Genomic DNA, 26,645 nt, shown 5'->3' with positions numbered 1-26,645 from the left:
TAAATTTTTGCTGTTACATACTGCTGCTTTTATCATCCTTTACCATACATATTTGCTATATAAGCAGTCTTATGTAGTAAAGCTGTATTTTGTCAGAATTTGAAACTGAAGTTACCAAACAGGATTTTGTTTTTTCCCCACAAATGTCCATTGTTTAAAAAGCTTGTAAGGGATTGATTCCTAGAGTTTTTCTTGTTGCTCTGTTTTAACATTTTTGCCTTTGACTTAGAGTGAACCAATGTTTTATTCTAAGAGCTACTTCAGAGACTCAAATGAGTTCCTGACCGCAGCCATACTACAAAGATGATGTAGGTGTATTTTTTGGGGGGGGGGGGGAGTGAAAAGTATTGAAATTATTTTTTGAAAACTCTTTTCATTTAATAATCTGAGACTCTCAAGAAGAATCTAAAACTTGTTTTAAAATCTAAGAGAGTTCTTTCAGTAGTTGAGTATTATCTTACCTGCTTCTCTTACTGAAGGAGCTTTTTGTAGCTGGCTTCTTTCTTCATTAGACTTCAAGTTGAACAGAAGATTGGTAGTAAAAGATTTAGACAAACCAAAGGAGAGTCAGTATGAAAGAGAAAATAAGCAAATTTTTAGGATTAAAGTTAGGAGCAGAGGAAATTTTCTTCCTGTCTCAGGAGGAAGGACTTTGTAAAGTCTGCTGTTCCTCTTAAGGGCAAATGCTAGCCTCACAGTGATGTCCTTACCAAATAAAAAATGTAGGAAATGATTTAGTGATTCTTAGTTCTATTTGACAGAGTGACAGACTGCTGATAGGAAAGTAGGTTTTAGGAGGGAGGTGAGCAGATGTTCAGTTGTTGCTAAAAAGCTGTAAATGTCTGCAACTGTGTTAAAATTTGCATTGATATATTCCCTCATGTTTGCAATAAAGATTTAATAAGCTAATCATTTGGTAAGCTGCATCATAATTGAACAGATTCCTTCAGTGTCCAATGCAACTCAAACCAATTGAATAGGGTAATTACAGTAGTGGAACAAAGTTAATGACAACTGTCAGCCAAAATCTTGTTTTACAAAACTGACTTTGTCCATTCAGATGTGGGTTTTTTTTCTGAAAATCTCCTAAAACTTTAAGAGGTTTGGAAAAGTTCTCACACTAAATATACTACCATATACTAACTATACTAAAATAAGAGTTGAACATTTAATAAATGTTAAGAGTTTTTTGTTCTAACATAAAGGAATTTCTGATTTTTCAGCTATATTGCTGTGCATGCTTCTTGCTCCCTCAGCATTTTCTTTTCAGCATGAGTCAGGTCAAAGTCCTCAAGGTTTTAATGCCATGAAAAAATTTCTGGTATTACTGAAGGCACCAGTCTAATTGTTTACTCTTTGAACCTCTTATAACTGCTATCAACGAATTAATTGCTTGAAAAAGCTATGCATCTTTGGATCATCTCTGCCTTTCCAGGCAGTTTCATCCCTGTTAGTTTCAAAACTGTTGGTTACTCTGTTCTGTCTAGCTCATAGTTGATTTTTAGACTCCAGTTGCCAGGCTCAGTTACTGTAAGCTCATAAGTATGAACCAAAGCATCAATCTCAAACTTCAGAATGAAGAGCACCATGAAAATCCACCTAACTCTGGATACTACATACTTCACATTCTCATCTCCTCACTCCTCACTTTTCTCACTTCTTTCTCACTTCAGACATCTTTTCCATACAGTCTCAAGGCTGAGAACTAAGTTCTGAGAGCTTAAAAAAAAATGCCTACTAAATTTTTGTTGAAAATCATCTAGTGTCATACAGTCATATTAGCTTTGACACAGATATGGAGATTTGCTTTTGAGTTTGCAACTGTTACACCTTGTTTCAAATGTCTTGGTGTTCTTTTAGTAACTGTTCAGGTTGCTGTGAGTTTTAGTTTCTAGTAATTAACCTTTTGAAAGTATTTTTGCAACATTTTTGCAAGTCTAGAAGTATTTTCCTTTCAGCTAGTAGGAGTTTTGTTCTAGCAAATCAGTTGTATTGTCAGTGCTCTTAAACCTTGCACAGAGTTTGAGATGCAGTCCAGTACATTGTTAATATATGTAACTTTCTATTAACCAGGGAATTAGCAGTAACTAGCTTCTGGTAGTATTTCAGGATAGAGCACAAATGGCATATTCCCCAGAGCAGCCAGGAGGTGTTGGTGTTCATTTGTCTGTGCCCAGCTAGGGAGCCTGAGGACAAGTAATAAATGTCCTGCAGTTTGGCTTCAGAGGACTAGAACAGGAGGTGAATTCAGCATCCATCTCTAAAAAATATTTTAGCATTGATCTTAACTATAACATAGATGCTGTATGTCTTTATGGAAGTTTTGAAAAATTTAGAAGCAATGTTTCTGTAATCAAATGGTCTGTTTGCCAGTCTCACTGTTAACTTTGAAGTCACTGGTCAAATCAAGTTTGAAAGAGTAATGGTAGTCCTAAAATAATTATTAATGCATGTTTCATGAAAATGAGCAGCTGTGTAAATACAAGAGGCCAAATCAGGGGAAAGGCTGGCAGAACTTAGCCGTTAAGTTTCTGACTTAGTACAAGCTGGCTCACTCAACAGGTTTGCATAGCTCCAAACTACTTGCAATGCTGCCTCTTTATGAAGGGGTGGAGTGACACAGAGACGAACTGTTTAATATAGGGAGTGGGACAGAGCAGTTAGGAAGGGAAACATTACATCCTTATGAAAAAGTTTTTGTTAGATTCTGTCCACAAAGGGGGTAGTTTTGTGTGTTTAAAAAAAAAAAACAAAACCCCAAACCAACAACAACAAAAAAAAAAACCAGAAAAAAAAACACCCCAAAAAATCCATATGAACAGCATCCCATAATCTTTGCCTTAATTTAAAGTTTGAAATGAGGAGATAAGACTCTGTCTCTACAGGGAGTGGCACCATGCATGAAAGCACTTACAAATTTAGTTAATCTTTTTCTGAATTTAATTTCAGCTGATTGAAAACTGTTATTTAGGAATTTCCATAAAGAGTTATTTCTGAAATAACCGTTTTAGACTAGGTTCCCGTACAGGCCATTCACTGAATATAGCTCGGTGTAGAGGAGCACATGAGATTAGGTTGACTAACACCATATAGTTTGTTGTATATCTTCTGGAATCATTTACATTGATTTGCCTATAGAGATGGGACAATAATATTGATTTATTTTCACAACTATACTAACATAATCTTTGTCAAATTTTCTGAGCACTAAAGATCTTGTATTTGTAATTTTTGTTGTAGTGTTTGAAATTTGGTTAATATTTACTTGTTATTTTACCAAAATAGAACAAGTTAGCATATCTATTGTGATTTGTAATCTTGTTTCTGGATCACAGACTAATTTTATGTACTTTGGTACTTTGTTGATCCAGTTGTGGCTGTAGCTTGACTTACTAAGCATGAGCACTCTTGACAACAGTGTATTGATACAGCATGCCTATATCTTATAGAATTGTTCAGAGATTGACTTATTTGCTTTTAGCAATCAACAGTATGTTTGAATTTAATTCTTTGCCTTGTCAGTGATTTAGACTTGTAAAATTACTCTTTTACAGCATAGAATCACTTCTCGGGGGTTGCACTGGCAAGCTGAACTGGTGTAATTGGAGTACTCTGCTCAGCGTTCATTTGTCTGGGATTTTGTAAGAAAATCGGCATTTACAAAATATGTTTGAAACTCGGCAGCTGCAAAGCTGAGGAACCTTTCTGTGGATTTTATAATTACAAATACACACAACATGTGGCACTGATATTATCTTTACAGTATTTGAATGGCTTAACCAGTTTTTTTACTTGTATGATTTTCATTGGCAAACATGAACTCTGAAGGTACTTCCATGTTGACTGTGCACCTGTACCTTCATTATGAAATGTAAATGTAGAGATTAATATTGACAGATTACAAACTTGGTTGCACAACAATCTCAGACTGAAATAGAAATACTTAATGTGTGTTAGTGTGCTTTCCAAGTCAAGTACTGTCCAGTGCAAATATAGTACTTTCCAGTGCAACCTCCGAACTACTATGCTAAATCTCCTCAGTGATCTTTTACTCCCATCTTTCTCATCATGCTGACTTCTCTCCTCTGTCTGTTCAGCAGTGGGAGACATTTAGCGAACGCTCTTCAAGCTCACAAACTCTGACCCAATTTGATTCTAACATTGCACCAGCTGATCCTGTAAGTCAATCACTTAGCTTGCTTGTTTGAAATTAATTTTATTAACACTGAATTTCCATTCATTGTATTTAGCTGTTATGCATGATTCCATGGACTGCTTTTTGGGGAATGGTGGCAGGCTTCTTAATTTTTTTGCTTATTTTAGGGATATAAATTTTCTAGTACTGCTCATGTTTAAGATCTGAGTGCAAAGAACGTTCTTTTCCCCTTGATTTTGATGTAATACAACATTGCTATCAAACCCTGTATTACACAAAGTATTTAAACATAATGGTTTTTTGAAAATATTTATAAGTTAACACAAGGGCCCCTGCTAGTGATAAACCAGTCCCGTTTTAGATTTTGTCCTCAATATTGTTTTGTTTTTTTCAAGTTGCAGAGCTTGATTTGCACAAACTCTTACGAGCTGACAATGCCAGCTTCACTGAAAAAACTACTGGGCTTTAATGGGTGTGGTATTTCATACTCCTAATGTTTTCACTAAGTTACTTATTAATAAGGCTTTTAGTATTTCTCCAGCTAAACCTCTGCTGTTCTAATGCTCTACTCAGTGAGGAGTGCTCTGAAGGCTTATGTAGTTAAATGTCTTGCCAAGTTTGGGAGCCAGAAATTCACTACAGTGTTTCAAGTTCTGCTGGTTTTAAACTTCACAGCATGTGACATTGAAGCAGTTCTGAAATGCATTAAAATTACTTCAGTATTTAGCTGCTGCTTTCATCCTGCTTTTCTTACAGATTTAATTACCACTGTTAGCGTCCACTTTAATTACCAATTTAATTAATTAGTGTGCACTTGATTATATAACAGAATATAATAGATGTACATAATACACATATAACTGCTTTTAGCATTAAACAGGTCACTTCTGAAAAGATATAATACATAAATATACATATATTTTTAAATACATCAGTGCTCCACTCTGAGTTAACACTGCTATTTATGTGGAAATAGTATTTCTAGATGCTGGAAGCTAGAATTCAAAGTGCAGGGTTCCCTGTGCTCAGAATTGCCCTTAGTAAACATTCAAAACAAATGAAAATGTCATACTTAAAGTGAAAACCACCCCTTTTTCATCTGAGAGAGACTTTTTTGGTTTAAATGTACTGTATTTTTATGTTTTAATTAAGTAAACATGATGCAAATCAGCTTATAGTTGTTTCTTACTGTGTATAATTGCTTGACATAGAGAGCTATCACTGTCTTGTTTCCACAATAAGATAGTAATTTATTTTTACACATAATTAGTAAATGACAGAAATCTGAAGTTTGATGTTTTTTCCATATGTTGATAATCTAAAAAGTGGAACAGTGATAATTATGGAAGACTCATATATAGCCATATATATGTTTGTGTGTGTATGCATGTGTGTATAAACATAAATTCAATAGAAATACAAAAAATACACTGGGAGATCACATTCTTGAGTCATTTTCTTACAATGCTTGTAGTTGAGAAAAATTTTAAAGAATGGTGAGCATCTTTGCTTGCTAAGGTAACAGACTTTGGGAATAGATACTTCAGAGTGTTTATTTTCATATGAAAATAAGAACAAATGACAGGAAATTTTCAGTGTCAGTGTGCAGACTTCTTATTTTAGCAGTCTCAGTAGTGATGCATAGGACTGATTTGTTGAACAACTGCTTTCCCAAAGGAGAGAATTGGCTTTTTCGAGCAGTTGTTAATAACTAACTAGAGTAAATTCAAAGACTACTTCTTTTCTGTTGTTGTTGGAAAAGCAGCTGCTTTGGCTGTAAAAGATAAGCGGAAGGAGTTAAACAGTACATTCATCCACAGGTATAGGAACATAATTTGCCTATTATAAGTGAAAGTTGGTAACATGTTAAGTTGCTTTGTGTAAAATTAGATTCATGATCTGAATTAATACATTATATAACAATCCATTTAACTATTTGAGACATGATTTTTGTAGTAGCTGCACATTAGATTACAGCAGGGGACTGATGTAGCTACAGCAAGAGTGATCTTTGCATGATAATCCCATTACGGGGGGGGGGGGGGGGGGGAAGTGCAACATATTTTAAAGTGATAACTATTCGTAAGAGCCTGATGCGACAAGAGTGTTTGAGCTGTGACTAGAAAGTGGTTTTAAAAAGCTTATATTTGCAACAAGAGTAGTGCAAGTCAGTTTAAACAGTTTTAGAAAATATTAATGTAAATGTATTATGCTTGGTGAAATTGATCTACTTGAGTAGTCAGAACAGATTTCTGATACAAGGGTAGCTTTGAAACTTCTTATTTCTAGGGACAGAATATAATATGGAAAACTCTTTTTTGTGCTGTCATTGAACTACCCATTCATATATTCTGAATATAGGTGACAGTAAAAAAACCTCAAACAGCTATGTCCATATTTTTAGGTTCCTTGTGAACAAACATAAAAGTCTTGAGATTTTTTTTAAGCTATCCACACTCAGTCTCCAAACTAAATGGAAAGGACTGTCTATAAAGTACATTAAAATGGGAGTCTGTTGTCTGAACTACAAAGAAATTTGTAAGTGTAAGGTCAACATCTATCTAAAGTTATATTCCGTAGGGTTTATTATACTAAAGTTTAGAAGTTTTTACTATTTTAAAGGTTTCTGAAACCATTTGTTTTAAACTACTATAAAGTACCTATTTTATAAAGAATTACTCATACTATTTAAAGAGGCCATAACTTTCTGAGGCATCGTAAGTAAAGCTGAGGAGTGGGGTTTTGAAGTTGGGGGGTTTGTTTTTTGGTTTTTTGTTTGTTGGTTTTTTGTTCTTTTGAAGATGCGCTTGACTGACAGAAATCTGGTATGCCAAAAATGGTGGAAAGCTGGTAAAATTCAGGTCCTATTTACAATACAGTAATCTATAGAAACATTTCTAGTGCACTTTTAAAGTAGTATGCTAAGGTTACACCTTATAAATAGTTAGAGAAACTTCAGCTTATAGAGCTTTGGTTTTATGGGTATATTCAATTCCCTGGAACTGTGTAAAAAAATTATATTTATGAAATTTTGTTTAGAAATGGCATTTTGCCATGGTGTCGGAGACTCTTAATAGAACAATTTAAAACTAAATTAACATCACTTAACTCTCATCTCCTCCACAGGACACTGCAATTGTGCACCCAGTTCCCATAAGAATGACTCCAAGCAAAATCCACATGCAGGAAATGGAGCTTAAAAGAACTGGAAGTGGTAGGCTATTTTCTCTTGCTAATGAGGGAAGTTTTGTAAAATTAGAATTGGCTTTGCTTCCTTAAAAGTGCTGACTTCTTCTCCTTAGATGAATATATCTGCACTTGTAACCAGCATAATTAATGAGATTCTCTGAATTAAGAATCAGAGTACTGTTCAGATAGGTGCAGGGCCTTTTGCTAGGGTGAGGATTTCACCACGTACAGGAGATCATTGCTTGGAGTAGTTCAGGAGCATCATGATGTAAATTTGATTTGGGCCTCCAAGGGAATGTCTAGGTTTCCTTATTAAATACTGAAGGATACTGTGAAGATGGAGAACATAGCCTGCATTGATAAAGGTTGTTCTACTGTGGTCAGAAATACCAAGTTTATCATTTTGAAACTTGACAGCATTTGGGAGTATTGGCAGGCCTTTTTATTTTTTTTCTTTTTTTAATACTCGGGTCAAAAATAAGCAAGGTAGTTTGATAACTTTCCTTGAGGAACAGTGGAGTTTCAATTTACATGTGTGTCCCAATATGCCAATATTTCCTAAAGTCATGTAACTCATGCGCAATCTTCAGCATATGAGAATAAACAAGTATTCACAACACATTTCTTTTAAAATTCCCTTAGCCTTGTAAATAGGTAAAGATTCCTAACTCTCTTAACACTGAGAAACAGAAGTAACTCTATTACAATGTAAAACTTCAAAGTTAAATTAATTCATACACCAAAAGGGTTAAAATATAACAATTTGTCTTGAGTGCGGCACTTCAGATAAGGGCAGAAAACTAATGTAAAGCTTTGGCATCAGAAGTAAAGGCTAGTTTGAATACATTTGTTCATTAGGCTTGTTTTTCCATCTAGATCATGCTAACCCTACTAGCCCACTACTTGTGAAACCACCTGATCTCCCAGAAGAAAACAAAATTAGTTCATCTGTAAAATTTACAGCTGGAAATACAGTTAGTAAGTATGAAAGTACTTTCTGATCTCATTTTTTATGTAATGCAAAATTTAGATCTGATATATTCTTCAGTGAATGAAAACCTGGTAGATAACAGCAGTTCTGAAATGAGATAAACTTATCCCAAGAATAGAGACATTTCTGATATTAAGTATATATTAGAAGCAGTAATTAAGAAAGTTCTGCTGGTATTACTGGAGATGTTTTCCTGCCATATGTGTTCAAAAAAAGTTCATTTTTGTCAGCTCTCTTCCATCTTCCTATTTTCTCTTTTAATCTTAGGATGGGAAATGGAAATTATGGAAAGTGGAATTGACTAAGAAGCATTTGATTCTGCTTCCTCAGAACCATGTAACAACATGTTTTCTGAAGAGTGAAAACTTGTTGACCACAAAATTTTCAGGCACTTAGCTGGTTTAGCTACTAAGAAAATGTGATAAACTTCTAGATTTCTTTTTTAGGTACAGCTTTCCAAGTGTTTTATTTGCTTCTAATAGCCTTTTTGATTTTCAGTATCTCCCGTGTCCAAAACATTTTGCATTATTTTGGTTTGATTAGTCTACTTCTCTAATATAAAGAGAGGTCCCAGATTATATGTAGCCTGAATGAATCTCTGGAGTCTGTTTCTGAGAATTTTTTTGTCATGTTCAAGCTGGGAACTTTTCTTCAGTAAAAATAAGGTTTGAAGAACTCATTACTTTTGAGTCCTTTGCTGTGCAGTACTAAGACAGAAGTATTTTGGTTGATTTGTAGCACAGGAGTAATTTAGAAGCTGCCTCTTTGCTATGTGTTTTGTTTTCCTCATGAACACTGTTTCAGTGGCACTGTTTGTTCTGAGCAACATCTTGAGCCTGTCTGTCTTTTCAAGCAGAGCTCTGTTTTTACTAGGTAGTCTTTTGATGCAAAAGAAAGAATGAACAAACGTGGTCTTTTAGTGGGGAAACTACTACTATATGCAGGATCTAAGTTTGGAGAGCCCTTCTGTACTCCTTTTTCATTATCCAAGTATAGCTTAACCTTTGATAAAGAGCCTGTAACTGTAATTATACCAAGTAGTATTCTTCCCTCAGAGGAAGAATGTAGTGAAATAAAACAAACCTCATTGCAGTGTAACATAAAGCCACCCCGTAGCACCTCACACTGTAGTTATCGTGAGTCGCCCATCCTTTTTCTGAAGAAATGGTTCTTGTCAATATTGTAAATGATTTGGATTGTTAACACCTTTCAGGTGAATCCTGAAGAAATTGTTTAATACAAGCTAACTCTAGAAAATTAATTTCTGATGCTTAAAAAACCACTATACATCTAACAGGATTTTTTTTTGTGCAGAATTGCTGTCTTGGTAATTACATTTCTTAATGATCTTCAGTGTCATACTTTAATAGTGTATCTGAGCACCTTCTGTGCTAAATCAGTGACAATGTCTATAGTGTGCTTCCTTGAGTTATTGGGCTGGACTCATTTTTCAGTGTTTGCTCTAGTGTTTTCTAAGTGTTTTTTATATTGCTGTTTTGGAAGTGCAGTTTCATAAATGGATATTCTTAAGAACATTTCTTCTAGAATATTTTGTTCATAGGTTCACATGCTTTTTTCTGCATTGTACAGAAGAGTACAGATTTCTTAGTGTTTTATTGATCAAAATTTAGATGCAGGTTAATTATTTTACTACTTATAGTCTACCGTTCATGGATCAATATATTAAAATAGTATTTGGACTGAGAACCAATGGAGATTTATAAGCATCATCTTGATGTTGAGAAATTAGCATTTTGTCTTTATTTTCCATGCTTTACATCAACAGCAGTTCAGCTTGGAACTTAAGAATTTGTAAATAGCAGCTCAGACCAAAGCCAGGAAGCAGGGACAAACTTTTCCATTGCATGAGATAAGAAAGAAGTCAGTAGGCATAAGCACTGCACAATTGTCTTTCTGTGCAAGCTGTGTGATTTGGAACAAAGGAGGGAAGATCTATAACCTCAGAAAGCGATAACTGGACAAGTTAATCAATAGTTCTTCTGATTGCTGGACACCCACAGTGTTGAAATGTTATTATGCAAGTAAAAATAAAAGCAGCAAAAATAACTGCTGTTTTCCCAGATTGTTTTAACTTTAAAGCAACATGCTATTTCCATATGTCATTAAGGACAACTTTGTGAATATGTTATTTTAAACTCTTGCTAAATGATGTAAACAAGATCATGAATACTGCAATCATAAGGTAAGGTTAATCTAAATTACCTTCCTTCATAATGAAATACAAAGCTGGAGACTAATTTGTATAACTAACATTGAAAAGTCGAAACCTCCCTTGAGGACAAAAATAACATTGCAAAAGTGTCTATATCCTTCATAACAGGAACTTTACCTGACTATCATGTTTACGTTACTGGAAATACTGAAAAAGGATTCTGTTAGTTTTACAATTGTGTTCAAACTCATGAGTTTGGATTAGCCAATACTGGTGCAGTATGAAGATTACATTTGCTAAGTTACCATCCTTTGCATTATATAACCATTGAAATTGTTTACTGTCCAAATGTCTTTGAAATTGTTTTAGAAATACTTCTTCTATTATCATTGTAAACCCAGTAGTTTTGTACTGAAATTATGTAAAAATTTCTGGTCCAGAAGGACTTACTTTTTCCTCTTTAGAAGTGTGATTACATGAATTCTTGTTTGACTAGGTTATATTACATCCTGAATGGCTTGAGAAATACACCCATTACTAGAGGTGTTTGGATTGGAGAGAGATAATTTCATTCACTGTATAACCTACTTCTGCTTAAACCTTAATTTTCTCACTTGATCCTTGAAAACTTAAATGTCATCTCATGGTAGCCATTTCTGTTTCTTTTTTTAAAGAATGTGTATGTAGATATCATTTTTAAATTCTCTGTAGACCTCATTGAATAGACACACCTGTAAACCTGCAAAATTACTTCTAATCTGAAATTAACTTGAAATAAGGTATTCCTCAGCTGACTGCACATGGTAAAGGTCTCAAGCCAACTTCACTAGATAGCTGCACCCAGCTTCACTAGGTAGCTGCAGTTTTAAGGAGGAGGGGGGGGGGAAGTACAGGTAAGAATGTGCCTTGCTGAACAGGAAAGTAATCTCTGCAGGATTCTCGTCTCTGGGTCCTGGTTGATGTGTCTTAACACTTATGAAAACTTTGGTGTCCTAGGAGGTTAAAGTAATCCTTTGAGACTGGGTAATTCACAAAAAAATCTTGATGTTCTTGAGTAGAATTTTCCTCTTTACTGATAACTAATCTGGTGAGTTTCATTGCTCCAGTGACTTTCCACCTTGAATTGTGCTTTACCAGGTACTCTGGAATCATCCCTTGTGATAAATTATTCTGAGAGCCATTTTTCTGTCTACATTCATTCCACACAAATCTTGTCATTTTGGTGAGACTCCTCATTTCTGGGGAAAAAGCCTCAAGCTTTGCATAGCTTTTAAGGGTAAGGGTGTCCTTAAGGAAACTGTCTACGTGATGCTGTAATAGCATCTTTCGTTTTTATAGGTTGCCTTAACCAAATGCTGAAAGCTTTTAAAAAGACTTAGTCCAAAACAGAGCTGACTGCCAGCCTTGAAGGTACAGAATTTACAGTAGTAGCAAAGCTACTGAGTTCATCTGTGTACTGTACGTATCTTTTTCCTTTTTGTGACTTCCAAGGCTGGTGACAATCCTTCAGCACTTCTAAAATCAAGCATGTCCTACTTCTTGCACTTTTTTTTTCTTGGATGTCCCTTACTCTTGTTGACTAGATTGTTGACGTGATAGAATGTCAAGTGTTTAAAAATTACTGCTTATGAAACTTTTACATTTTGTATTTTAAATACAACATTATTGTCATTGTTTATTCTTCAGTACATCCCAGTAGTAACCAACAACTCGTAGTATTGGGTGAGGGGAGTTGGTTTGTATTGGATCCTTCAGTTATTCAGACTCAAGGATTTTGAATCCTGCCCAGATGATACCTTACAGGGAAGCAATACAAGGACATAAACCTTTTTTAAAAAAAAAAAAAAGGATATTTGAAATTTTATATTGCCTATATGTGTTAGGGTATATTAATGATGCAAAACAAATATGAAACTTTGTACTTTCTCTTACCAGCAGATGGTTACAGCAGTTCGGACTCTTATACTTCAGATCCAGAGCAAATTGGAAGCACTGTAACGCGGCAACGGTCAGTAGAGTAGCAACTGAAAAAATTAAATAAAAGGTGTTTAGAGAAGCCTATTTTGAGCTTCTGGTTGTTCTGACAACTAGCTTGTAAAATTATGGCTGAAGAGATTCTTAACTTTAACACTTGGGAACCTGGAGGCAGTCTGTTTCTAATGCATTAACAATGTATGCTGTTCCTGTTAATATGTAAAGTGAAAATTCAAAAAATAAAGTAGTCGAAAAAGTTGTTTGGGATTGGCCAATCAAATGAAACTCCACGTTCAGTCAGAAATCTGATAAAGACTTTCTCCTTAAACACAAAGGGATGTATGCACAGATCATGATGTTACTTGAAACCAATTTTTTGTATTTTTAAAAATATCCATTAGGTATTAATGGAGAAGGACCATGTGACTTTGTAGCATAAAAGAAGAATAAAACACAAATTAGAAATATCACGGCAGTAACTCAATCTCTTTTAATAATGGGTTTTTATAAAATTAAGGGCAGTCATAGGCCCACCATAAATTAAGGGACTGGAGGAAGCTATGCAAGCAGATAACCAACAACTGCATCGTTTGACATAAGAGAATGTGCTGTACTAGCTGGTGCTAATTGTTGCCATTAAATCTGCCTGAATAGGATTAAAAACCAGCTACACCATTAACCATCTTACAATCAGTTTCAGAGGTAAGTTGCAAAACAAAAATAATTAGGGTGACTTCAATAGCAAAGAAAGATTTGCAATTACCTTTCAGTACAGCAGCTTGGAAACTCCTTTCCTCCATTGTTACTTAATGACAAATCTGATTGTCCTGCTTCTATGTATGTTTTTGCACTATCAACATGATGGTTTCAACATGTTATTTTCATCTCTGTTTTTGGGTTGGGTTCTCTTGCTGAACTTGTGTAGATGAGTCAAGCTTTCTGATGAGTTGCCGCTTTATGGCACAGATAGCTCCTGTCCAGATCGGGCAATTCTGGCCGTGTCCACCCAGGAAATTTTTCTCACACTTCCTCTTTTACTTCCTTTCACTGGTATCTCTTCTACCAATTGCAACTTTATCTATAGAGATGACGTTGTCCTTAACCCTATGATTAGTCCAGAATACTTTTTGTATTTTCAGAAAGCAAAAACTGACAAGGCTATGTCAGATAATGATACTTCAGGAGTGTCCTTAAACCACTTTCTCCCTTTTTTATCCTACTTGTGCCTTTTATACTAGACTAGCTAGAGGGATGACCCTAGGAGTCAGTGTAATTAGATTTGTATTTCATCACCTGGAGGGTTACGCACTGTTACAGAAGCATTGTCCTGGAGAGTATACTAAGGAAGCAGATTTTTCTATTGTGATAACTCATTTTTCTCTCTGGACTTACACATTCAGGAATTTCAGGTTTTGTGTGAAACTTGGGTATCTCTTACCTTTCCTAGTTTTATATCTTGAATAAAACAGTAGCCTTACTCATGTCAATGATTCAGTAAATCTGTCTTGCTCAAACTGGACTAGTTAAGAAGTTTCTGCAAGCTGTTTTTAAAGGGAACTTGTACAAAAATTTTGTATACAATAAATCCCACTTAAATGGCACTTAGTGCAGTACTTCATCCTTCTATCCTTTCTGCATGTGTGCTTGATGAACTTACAACAGGTATCCACTAGATGGTGATCCTACCTAAGAATGAGTTAAGATTTCTGAAGATGCTACAGAGTATATAGATCTGGAAAATTTCAGGCAGAGAATTAAATAGCTACCTTGTACACTGAGATATATCCTTAAGCTTGATATACCTGGAGGCAGGTCCAACAGAAACTTAATATTCTTCTTCAGTGACATTGAACTTAACCCATTTAAAACCTAATCAGGATGTTGACTACATCTTACATACTTTGCAAATTATAGTGACTACCATCTGGATGGAATTACCATATTTAGGATTCTCTGTTCCTGAACTATGATTGTTTGGGATGTGTATCAAGCTGTTGGTTTCCCAAAGATAAATTATTTGTGGTAATATAAGAATAATTTGGATAATGGAAATTTAAGTAAATAAAAATATGAAAACAATTGTGAAATCAAAGAATAACAGAAGTTTAAAACTGATTTTACAGTCTTCAAAATCAATGGCAATTGGGCTCTTTTCCATCTGTCAAACTTAATTTTTTTAATTGCATACTTTTGAATTTTAGTTCTGTTGTAGCTGCCTAAAATCACTTATGTTTTGCATATAACAAGCTTATGTTTTGCAGATCACATTCAGGAACATCTCCAGATAACACTGCGCCACCGCCACCCCCTCCAAGGCCTCACCCTTCTCATTCTCGATCATCATCTTTAGATATGAACAGATCCTTTTCAGTTACGCCAGGTAGATATACTGTGTGCCTAGTGTATATGATTTTTCAGCACATATATTCCTGAAGCAGACAATTTTTTTTTCTCTGAATAAAGATTTAGAGTGTGTTTTTAAAACACTGCTTCTGAATGAAAAAGCTGAAAATGTTGTCACTCTTCCTGTTTGTATTAAAATTTGTACCCCACTTTGCTTAGATAATTTAGAAGTAAATTCTGAATGCTGGCATTATAGTCCTTTAGATTAACATGGGAAGCAAAGTCAGGAAGTATAATTTTGGTAGTGTACCCACATGCAATGAATTGCATCTGCCAGTAAATTTTCAAGAGGAGGTCTTTTGCTATCAGGTGTATTAGACACAGGTGTTAAGTATTTCACTTCAGAGGAAATGATTAAAGGTCACTTCTGATGCTTTGCTTAAGGGTTTTTATTGTATTTCTGACTTGTCAGTACTTTTCAATTCAGGATCACGAAGTATGAGAAAATGTTAAGAGTGTATAATGAGGGTAAAAAAAAAAGACTAAGATCAGAAAAATATGACCGTGTCTGTACTGTGAACTGGAACAAAGGACAAGATCCATGTTCTGATTCCTTGTTTTATCTGCTTGGACATTTGAAAGGAGATGACGTTACAATTACGGTCCTCAACGTGATAGGTTAATATGTAGGCAAAATGCAGGATTTTTTTCACGTTGACAAGTCAAAAAATTAGATAGCACTGTAATGTGAAGAGTAACAAATCTTGGCCAAATGCGATGCCTCTTTTACAGGACAGCAACAGGCTGGAGTTGTTGCCTATCCCCCTGCAGTGCCTCCAAGACCACAGCCTTCACAGGTGATGTTGTCACTTTTGAAAAATCATACTCTAACTTGGTGCATAATTTTTATCTAACTCTGAATTTTAACTTATCTCTAAAATGAGTAGTATTGCTTGGTATTTTTTGAAACCTCCAGGATGTGAATCGTGGCAAAACCTAGACTATAGCCAAATGTTAGCCTTTCCTGAATAAAGAATTGTTTCTGGTGGAACCATGGGAAGGAATTAAAGTAGAGATTGAGGAGGAATGAGTGGCTCTGGAGCTCTGAGTTGTAGGAAAGAGAGGAAAGTTACACTTTCACATTTCTTTAGCTGTCCTTGTATAGCTAATAGGGCATAACACAGACTGTGAGAGCAATCTTTCAAAGTTTTGCAAAATAAGTGTTTGTCTTCCGTCCGTGTCTGGCACAGGGTGTAGTTTTACATAACATGCCTGCTGCCAAAAGGAGTGATCCCACTTCTTCCTTTGTCATAGACTTAGTGATCTTTGGAGTCCTGGTCTGAGTCAGTTCAGTTAGCTGATTGGGTAGAAAACAAATCCTGGAAAAGTTGTTTTTTCTTTGTCTCAACCAGCTGAATCCTTCAACTGCTGTGCAGATCTGACACAGGACAGATAAAATTGCTTTTCAGTTGTTTTTCAGCAGCAGCTACTTGTTAGAATCTGAGTTACCAGCAATTGAAGTCAGTCAATGGATCTAGAAATCATCTGCAAGGAAAGAGGGTACAGTGTGATCACATAAGCATGTTTCCTTATGGAACTAGACTAAAAATCTGTATCAAGCCTGACAGAGCCAAGCTGGACTGTGTTACAGCAGAAACATCTACTGTCCGATGAGTCTAGATAGTCCTACAGTGCATACATCTTTGGTCTCATTCTCTGAATAATAGCACATTTGATTGAACTTCCTTTTCTCTTAATATTTCTCTATTTTTATAAACACAGAGTGGTGTGTCTGTGTCTTGGATGAGATGTACTTTGTCCTACTGACAGGGCATAAATTTTTGTCCACTAAAAAGGAAAATAATCTTTAACGTTCTGTCACAAACTGTTGTTTGGCATTAACATAGTTATTTGGCTTAACATAGTTATTCAAATAACTATGTTAAGAACAATGTCACTAAAAATTTTTGTTATTTTGTTGCAGGGTGCAGGTCCTCATGTGCATCGCCCAGTAGATGCTGAAGGCCTAATAGCTCATACTGGTACCTCACCTCAACAAATACCAGAACAGCCAAATTTTGCAGACTTCAGCCAGTTTGAGGCATTTGCTGTTTCAGGTGTAAACAAAGAGGAGGAAGATGAAATTGAAACACACTCAGAAGTCTTGCAGGTGAGCAGAAGTGAAGATCTTCTCAATTGCTTAATACCACCAACAGTTATGAGACTCTGTTAAAGCCTACTTCTGCTGTTTGAACTCAGTGGGGTTTTTATGGTGTCCCAATCCATTGCTAGAAAGCAATTACACTAGACACTGCTACACTCATTTAGTAACTGCCAAACAGCTAAGCAGAAGAATTTCTTTTCTCAGTTCTTGATTGTAATTTAAAAGATTTCGTACTTATTAGCGTATATGTGCACAAACTAATTGTGTTGGCGCATTTAAGACTTAGCACAGACAAAACTTTTCTTCTGCTCACTCTTGCCAGCCTTCCAAATGACTTACTGGTAAGTTTTAAAGTAGTCTGTCTTAATAAATGAGATGACTGTCAAGTATCGTAAACATCTGCTAAAACTCCAGTAATTTGGTTTTGTTCAAAGCTGTTGGACAAACACCTAAAGTGAATAGAGCTGTGGCATCCTTCTATAATAGATCGTTAGAGATGTTTACAAAACCTTGTTTCCTACTACAAACATAGGACAAGTCCTTTGTAAGTTTGGAAGCCTCAGGGTTTATTCCTATTAATGTCATAATGGCTTACTGCTATTACATGAATTACTTCATGTTTTCCTTTCATAACTTGTAGCCTTCATCCAGACTGTAAGTTCTCTGGGGCACTTCTGCATCCTCAGTTGCAAAAGTACCTGTGGTGCTTTAAAGTTCTCCCAACTATCAGCAGCATGTTTTTGCTTCCCTTAATCAGGAAGGTTAATGAGGTAGAACCATTTGAGCGCTCTCCATGTACCTCATTGCAAAATCAGCTATGTTAGCTTAAGCTGCCACTGAAAACTGCTTAAGTTAAGCTTGCTGATTGTTTCGCATTGAAGCAGATGGGGAACAGTTGCATTGTGTTCCATTGGGGGGATTAACCTTTGGCAGTAACAAATAGATAATGGTGGTAATATAATAGCAGAAACAGCTGTATCAGTTTATCATCAGGCTACAGCCTCTGTTGTACTATACAGTGCTTCATAACATTGGGGATTTGACTTTGTTTAGAGGTCTTCCAACATCCAGAGTACAATGCTTGAGAGCAGACTACTTTCAAGTAACTATTTTGTCTTTTTTTCATAGTGATTTTAGATTCTGTATTGAATCTTAATTTCTGTATCAAAAGACAGGTCTGACTATTGATTCTGGAAGTACAGCTTTTTACTATGTGCCTCTTCTGTAAGCTGCTCTCAGGCCAAAACAATGTTTGTGACCAAGATAGTTTTAGATGGTTTTGCTCCAAAGCAGGTATTGTTGTTGTATTCCAGCCTGTGCTTCTAAAGGAGACTTGAACTGGAATTTTAGGTGTAAACCGTATTCATGTATCAGAAACACAGCATACTTCTATTTATTCCAACTGTTGCTGAATGAAATATTTGTTAAGAAGTAGTTTTCTAAATATAGTTTATATCCCTTTAGGTTGAAAAGCCCTCAGATTCTGCAAGTTCTCTTAGAGTTGCCAAAGCAGATGGAAGAGTTGAAGACAAAGCACCTGCTAATGTCCCCGCTAGTGCGGTATGCAAAGTACACTTGGAAGGAGAGTGCGGTTGTCTGATGTATATGAAATTATACAACTGTTTTGATTTGCAGCAGCAACTTTATACACTTCCACTTGAACCCAGTTTTCTTAGGTCCAATATGTGCTTGAAATAGGCACGTGTATAGTGAATTTTTGCATCAGGTGTTCATGATTAGCTTTATTCTCAAGATAGCAGAAAATTAAGATACTTGTAAGTGTTCAAATTTTTGAAACACAGCAAAACTTTTCATGCAGAACTTGGTTAACAGTAGCTTTTTTTTTGTTCCAGACACATAATTACTGGGGGGAGAGCATTCTCTGAGATGTTGTGTATTTGCAATTGTCAGTTGTACCACGGTGTTTCTCCTTGCACAGTTCTTTGTCAGTGTGTAGCAACTTACTGCCCTGTCACCAAGGGGTAGGATTTAGTACTTAGGTTTTTTTCCACAGAGATATTCCATATGAGAATGCAGCTAGATGTCCATCAGAAAATATCTGATAGGTTGTAAATTCAGTTAGCTCAGGAACTGGTTTTAAGAATATGTAACACAAACAAATTACCAGGTTATTTTATTACATTTTACCAAGTAAAATGCAGTTTGTGAGAATTAATAGGCTGTGCTTTCCTCCTCAGGGTAAAGGCACTACCCCACTCGCTCCACCACCAAAGCCTATTCGCAGAAGATTAAAATCAGAAGATGAGCTAAGACCTGAAGCTGAGGAACATACACAGAAAACAGGTGTCATAGCTGCTGTTCTTGCTTCACAGCCATCTATTCCTAGGTAACCCAAGAAGTGTATAAATACATCTGTTACTGGAAAGTTTACATTTAAACAGAATACACGCTTTCAGTTCTAGGCGTTGCAAACCATTTCAATGTGTTTGAATTAGATTAATTTAATTAGAATTAATTAGAATTAGATTAATTAGATTAGTTTAAAGGTTATTGGTTTTTAAACAAGATCATCCCATAGCCTCTACTATTGAGACACCTTTTAGAGATCTTGAATTTTGGAGTGTGAACTCTTTTAACTTCTGCAAGTATGTTGGAAATAAGTGGTGGAAGTATTAAGATGTAGTGTTTGATTTAAACAATGATCGCTATGAACAGTCCAAAATGTATAGTCTTTGTGTCCTAGCATGAAAGTAGACTATTACATTAGTCACTTTGAGGTAAATGAACGTAGTACGGTGTGTTGGGACTTCAGAAAATCAATTAAAATGTGCTTCTTGCTGTTTCATGGAAACCAAGTATATGTGGCTTCCATGCAAACAAACAAGGTTAATTGAGCCAGGCAGAAGAGGGAAAACTAACAGTGTAACAAGTTTAAAAAATTGGAAAAGAGGATTCTGCTCATTTAAAAAAGAGAGACTATAAATGAGATACTCAGCTAAGCAACGAAATGACTTATTACAATACTTCTAATATTCTCAGATCAGTGGGGAAAGACAAGAAGGCAATTCAGGCATCAATCAGACGTAACAAGGAAACCAACACTGTTTTGGCCAGATTGAATAGTGAACTACAGCAGCAACTAAAGGTAATTCCATAGTCTTCGTCTGTTTAAGAGAAAAGCCTGAGAAGGCAAGATGTTAGTGATGCACAGTAACAGGCATCTCTGCAAACCAATGTTATATGTAGTACAGGATATTGATATAGAATATTTAGTTGTTTTTATAGATCATAGAATATACCTAATTGTGACAAGCTTTGTGAAATTCCAGAGGACGCTTTTACTACTACAAAACATGTTTTTCAATGTATTGATCTTTTCAGCTACACTAAAAATAAAAAAACAGAAATCTTAACTTAGTATTAATAATTTGGGGCATCTGTTGTGGTCATCAGATGCTTTAAAAGCAGTATTGAGAAGAACAGCTGAAGTGGCCTCCTTTCTGAAGGAAAAAGCAAACCTCAAAGTCTTAATAAATTTATAAATTTATTTTTAAACAAATATAATAATCTAGAGTACAAAACTTGCAGCTTAATAACAACAATAGTCATCTGTTTATCTACGTCAGATATTATTGTTTTGGATTTATCTGTAGGCACCATCTTAACATCCTTCTCTTGCCATCTTTCTTACCTTAAGATATCTAATTTTAATTATCAAGTTAAAAAAAAAATCTTAAATGTAAACATGAATTAATGTTGTACTGTCTAGACTGGAAGATAGGACACTTTAAAAACTATCAAGCCTGAATTTCACTTGTTACTGTTTGAGAGTCAAGGTGTGTAAAATTCACATAAGAGGAAAAACTGGGGAAAAAAAATTATGACTTTCAAATCCTTTAGATCCTGAGATGACAGCTTTTACCCCCTTAACATTTTAGACTTCATTTGAAAATATTATAGTTGGGTTTGCAGCTGGTTACAGCTTCATGGTTTTGGGTGATTTGAAAGGAATGAAGAAACACTAAATGGCTTCACCTTTGAGCAAAGTATTGATTTTCATTTATGAGTAATTACTAGCTAGCCAATCTTCTATTCAGATTATGGGAAGAGTTCTCTAGATTCTAGAAAAGACCTGGACATTAGTTCTCAAAACTGAAGCTGACACTTACCAGTTTTGATTGCATGAGGAAACTTTTAATATTCATTCTCTGTGGACAGTCAGTAGAAAATCTTTCTTTTGTAGGATGTTCTTGAAGAGAGAATCTCCCTGGAAGTCCAACTGGAACAACTTCGACCCTTCTCTCACCTCTAAGCCTACTGCCGTTAACTGTGAATTTACTAATTTTGAAAGGGGTATTGGTCTCAAAGCCTATTTAAAGATCCATGCATCTAGCTCAGTGCACTGTATTCTACATTAAATGTTGTGGTTCTGTTTTGTCAATTTGTCCACTTTTGTATTTAAGTATTTTAATTTCAGTACAGAGAAAAAAAAAAACTTTTTCCTTGAATGTGACACTGCCTCTCACATCATTTTCTGTGGGCATCTGTGATCGTTGTTGGACTTGAGTTTGCAGAGTTTGTCACCAAAATTTCCAACTGGAATTTTTTTAGTGGTTTTCCATTGAAACATCTTTGCAGAAGAGGATTGCTAATCAGTTGACTTTAAGCACATAAACTCTTATTTCGCTATGGCATTTATTTTATTGTGCCAGAAAACAGAAAAAACTAGTAGTCTGTCATCAGCCAGTGTTACTTCCCAAGCTGCCGTTCACAAGTCTAGAAAGCCTGCCTCTTTGCAATAAACCAACTTATTCAAGAGTTCTTGCAGGCTGTTTGCCATATCAACTGGATTTGATGTTGTGTTTTTGTTGCATACATTGTAGAGTATGTAACCACAGATTGCCAGGTGTTCACATTTTATCCATTCATGATCCTGATTCAGCCGCATGCATATAAAGATTTATGGTACAATTGGTAGTCTATCAAACAGACCTTTTTCAGTCCTCCCTTTTGTGAAAAGAGTTGGGTGTAAATCCTTGACACATTAATTACACATTACCTAAGCACCACCTGTAATTGCATGTTTCGCACATTACCTTTTAATAACAGATCACATCCACCAGTCTTCACTATAACAAATTGTATTGTCAAGTAATGTGTCAATACCTCTATAAACTTCTAATTCCCAGCAAAAAAAAAAAAAAAAAAAATTAAAAACAAAAAATGAACAGTTTGCTTCTTAGGAATTCTGGGGTACCTTCTGTCATCTTGTTTCCAGGCCTTATTTCTCTGGCATATAGACAGGCTTCACTATTAACAGAGTTCCCTGAGTGTATCCTGCTATTCAGGTTGATGTACTGTATTAGGATTTGTTGTATATTGTATGATACACACCTTTTGATCTCATATGTAAATTTGCATTAATTGCTGACTAACAGCAGATATTCTATTTAATGGCTTCTTCTGGCTGTGGGATCATAGATGTTTAACTGCATGGATGTATCTCTGCAGAATCAGAACTAGCAACTGTGTGATTTTTACACCAATAAAACAGCACAATATTTTAATTTTGTTGATTCATCTTTACCTGGGAATTGAAACTCATTCAAATAGCGGGGAGGGTTTTATTACAGGTCTGCAGGGAATTTTTTGTAATTTTGTGGCATGTAAGAGAAACAGTTGATCATAATCCCTTCACCATCTTCTTCCCTCATTTTTTAGCTGTTGGTCAGAAGTGATCAAATTCTCTTGGTAATCTGTGGCTATACTCCTTTTGTATCCTCCTATAAGCAAATTTAATGTAGTTGTAACTTCTAAAAAGTGAATGCTAGTACTGACTTGGGTCAAAGAAATACATAGTTCTTTAGTCTTCATTTCTGGTTTGATTTCCTTGAAGAATACCTTTCAAAATTAAAACTAAATTAATTGCCTGTTAGCAGTCTTTATCCTCACTGTCTCACTTCTATGCTTAAATAAAATTCTGTTAACATCTGCTTCCCTTAAAAAAGGATAGCTCAAGTCAGATTTTTCCACTGGATATGCTGTTTGTTAAGGTGAAAAAGAAGTATTTCTCTTTTTGGTTATCATCTACAGATTGGATAATTATAGTTAATTTTTATTACTATAACTACTCCAACATTTTTTCCAAATGGCATGGAAGTGATGCAGAGGGCTTATGTATATAATCCAAAGCAAGATACCCTGGTATGAAAGACACAAATGTCATAGTTGCATGAAAAGAAGATACTTTCTATTTGCATGTTAATGGATTAAGAAATGATAGCTAAATGGGCACAAAGGTTACATATAAACTACATTTCAACTATGTCTTGCCAATTAGTAGATAAAGTGCAAGACTTTGACTTTAAAAAGTAAGATATAACCAGAGAAATGAAGGAGGGGGAAAAAAAAAACAAAAACAAAAAACCCACCCCAAACAAAAAACCCAAAACAAAACCCAAAAAGAAACTAAAAAACTTTGACGTTTATGGACTAGTCACTTCTATTACAGCTGCCAAGAAGCAAGAGCAGTGTTTAAAAAAGTGGGTCACTTACTGTAGTCAAAGAATGTTGATTTCAAACCAACTGTATCTTGTCCATAGTTTATTTTAAAGTTAAAAATACATTTTTAAAATAGGACTATTTTCATATTAATATTTAAGTATTAAGCCTATGTTTATAGCAGCAGGATTCTTAAATCAGAATTTAACATTTTAAGCTTAAATGTAAAAAGCCTTTTACATTCCAATGTGACATGTACATATGAATTTCTGTAACATCCATATCTTTCTAGCAGAATGACAAGTTAGAAGAGTGAGGAACTTAGGCAATCTGAACATTTTTGTGTCTTGTCAACAAGTCTATTTTTAAGAATTTTTGTGGGTTACTTTTAATGCATCATTCAGTACGTTTTAAACCAGTTTTTCATGATCAGAAGAACTTCTAACTGAAAAAATCACTTATGTCTTAAGAACATCACTGCCAATGATGTTCAGAAGTTACCTCGCTTAGTAATGTAACGCAACTTTAATCCCTTAAAATTATTTCCCTGTCTTCTCCATTTGTTTGATCTTGATCCAGCTACTTGATGCATTCTTTTTATGAACTTAGATTGTAAGCTCTTTGGGGCAAGGAATTGTGTACTGTAAAAGAGGTGTGCTCTCTATATTGCAGGTATATATGTAGACTACTAAATAGTTTGGAGTGTGCTTCATGGACCCAGCTAGAATGGATGGACAGCAGCATGCATTTCTGAAACACCTGCAAAATGCTTTTCTTTGGACTTTGTGATTGGCGGAGTGTCTCTTTTCTTGTTTGATTTGCATTTCCTTTGTTTCCCCTACTAATGTGCCTCTTTCTTCATTCCACCTTCTTTGGAGTTGCTTTTTTCTCCATTCATTGCCTGTCTTTGGACTGCAGAGAAGATTTCCAAACTGCAAAGGTAAAAAGCTGAAAAGCCACTTTTTTTGAGCAGTATTTTAAGTCTACCCAATGTAAGCTAGTATTTTCAATTTTTTTTGTACTTCACGTGCCCCTCATTTTACTTGCAATTGTATAGTACATGAACTAGAGGATCTCTTATTACTGAAAATGTCTTATGTGGGATAAACAAAGTTAAGGTTATAAAAACTTAAAACTAAAAATAAATCTGCGACATTGTTTCTTGTGTGAGATGTCTCTGTCCGTTATGGATGGGGTGTGCTGTGTTTCCGGTCTACGTTTAGGGCAAAGTTGAGTTACTCTCCTGGGTTCAGCTATGCACAGAGTTTGTCTCTAAATGCAACTTTACGGATGACCTAGTATGATTTACTTTTTCCTGAAAGGAAAAAAAAAAATATATCACTGTCTCCAGACTCATTCTAGTCTTAGTTTCTAGTAGAGTGTAGTTTCATGAAATAGTAATACGTTACAAAAACATGTTACTCCCAAGTGAGTAATAACAATGCAATCCTTACTCTGTGTGGAAGATTAAAAAATAACTTATGTATTTAAACATATTTGCATGCTTAAATTGCTTAAATACTTTACAAAGTGGTCTGTGTGCCGTTGAGTATTCAGTTATACTCCCCAGAGTTCCATTTTTTGAGACATACAACTTAATTTCATAAGCAGAATTCCAGCATGTTTTGCCATGCATATTGACGTACTAATTTATAATACAGCTCTCTAGAAGAAAACACATGAAAACAAAGGACTTCATTCTCTAATAACAAAAAATTTGTAACTGTTATGTTCTCTTAATAGTCTTTGAAAACAACTAGCTAGCAGTTGTGTAGGAACAATGTTAAAAATGTCTATATACTAATAACCAAATGAGACTATATAGTGTTGTCCTGATAATTAGTACCAAAGCAAAATATAAACCTTTTTTTCACAGGAGTCTGAGGCAACTGTTAGTACTATTTGTCACACTTCGACAGCATACTGTAGCACAGAAAGCTACATGAATTTTCTTCCATCCCTGGTAGAATATGTTCTTGACACTTTCACTCTTATAGATATTAAGAATGCATCTAATCTGGAAGCAGTTGAAATTACTCTGTTGTTTTGACTGGTCTTGATTATGAGTGACCTAGGAAATGAATAAAACATAAATAGTGAAAGCAATTTAAACAGACATTCAGTGGTGTATTGATGAAAAAACAAATTCTAGCAATACTGCTGTTGAACCTTACATGACTGGAGTATTTGTTTCCCACTCTACTGAGGAGCTCACAGAAACAGAGATACATCTTACTCTACAATGCATGTGAACTGATATATCCCATATAGCAGCAATGGTGGCTTTTGCTTTCTGTCATCTAGCTTCAGAAGTCTAACTATTTCTCTCTTTGGCTCAAATAAGCCTGCATTTAAATTGACAGAAGAGGGTACGGTCCATGGGGTAGAACAAGTTAAATGTAAGAAACAGCACTTTGAATCGGGAACTCCTCTGCAAGGAGCCTGTTGTCTTTGCTATCCATTCAAAAGGCAAATGAGAAAGACTAGCATTTGAAAGAACAGTTGCATATTGAGAAAGGAGGCACTAAAATCAGTGATTTGCCCTGACATGCAGTTGGGGGAGCAGGGAGTGGAATAAGCATTACAACAGTTGCTGTAAACTGTAAACACTTGTGTATGTGAACACTTGTTAGGGGCTTCTGAAGGTCTAGCATACATGATTGGCTGTGTCAGACTTAACAAAAAGGTATGTATAGTAGGTGGTTTCAGCAATATATGACTTCTCAGCAGACATTGAAATACTTTTGGGAACCCCTGTGGTATCTTAGGAGTGTGTTTCATTAAACTGCTGTGAAATTCAGCGCTCTGTAATAACTGCTCTTGTGCCTTATTTTGCAGATCTTGAACTGATACAAAGCTTGAGTTCAGTCTAAGTATGAAAATACAGTATGTATTTCAAGAAAAAGATTATGAAAGGAATTTTTAGGAAGTTGTAATTCAATGTATTCTATCAGAAAATGCAGAAGTGATGTGCCTCCAACTTTAACTTGTGTCTTTTGTTATGTATCCCTGCCTTTGGAAGAAGAGTGCTGCAATTTACGGCAAACCCTTCTAGAGCTTGAATCCCATTGTCTTTCACTGCCCTCATGAAGGAATTTAGTCACTTCCTTTCTGATCAGAAGGAACCAAGAGGTCACAGAACAATCAATAAATCCTTTTGCTGTAGAAGGGTACTTAAAAGGAATATATTCCT

The 26,645-nt window shown here is 35.3% G+C and overlaps 1 protein-coding gene across 11 annotated transcripts in view; it reads left to right on the top strand.

Annotated features, from left to right (window-relative positions):
• The window catches only part of REPS1 (RALBP1 associated Eps domain containing 1), a 70,896-nt gene extending 46,298 nt beyond the window's left edge, over positions 1 to 24,598 (top strand). For 3 of the 11 annotated variants that reach the window (XM_072855963.1, XM_072855961.1, XM_072855957.1), the window contains exons 10-20: positions 4,098 to 4,178; positions 7,283 to 7,370; positions 8,222 to 8,323; positions 12,445 to 12,517; positions 14,745 to 14,863; positions 15,619 to 15,683; positions 16,811 to 16,996; positions 18,455 to 18,550; positions 19,189 to 19,337; positions 19,991 to 20,096; positions 21,195 to 24,598. In XM_072855963.1, the coding sequence (XP_072712064.1) occupies positions 4,098 to 4,178; positions 7,283 to 7,370; positions 8,222 to 8,323; positions 12,445 to 12,517; positions 14,745 to 14,863; positions 15,619 to 15,683; positions 16,811 to 16,996; positions 18,455 to 18,550; positions 19,189 to 19,337; positions 19,991 to 20,096; positions 21,195 to 21,263 (1,134 nt within the window). In that variant the 3' untranslated portion in view covers positions 21,264 to 24,598. The remainder of the gene's footprint in view (positions 1 to 4,097; positions 4,179 to 7,282; positions 7,371 to 8,221; positions 8,324 to 12,444; positions 12,518 to 14,744; positions 14,864 to 15,618; positions 15,684 to 16,810; positions 16,997 to 18,454; positions 18,551 to 19,188; positions 19,338 to 19,990; positions 20,097 to 21,194) is intronic. The other 8 variants (XM_072855967.1, XM_072855966.1, XM_072855965.1 and 5 more) reach the window with 4 other exon arrangements.
• The last annotated feature ends 2,047 nt before the right edge of the window (positions 24,599 to 26,645 follow it).

This window comes from Ciconia boyciana, chromosome 3 (assembly GCF_034638445.1).
Source record: "Ciconia boyciana chromosome 3, ASM3463844v1, whole genome shotgun sequence".
NCBI lineage: Eukaryota > Metazoa > Chordata > Aves > Ciconiiformes > Ciconiidae > Ciconia > Ciconia boyciana.
Note: the sequence above shows the minus strand (reverse complement) of the source record. Positions and strands in the feature narration are given on the sequence as shown.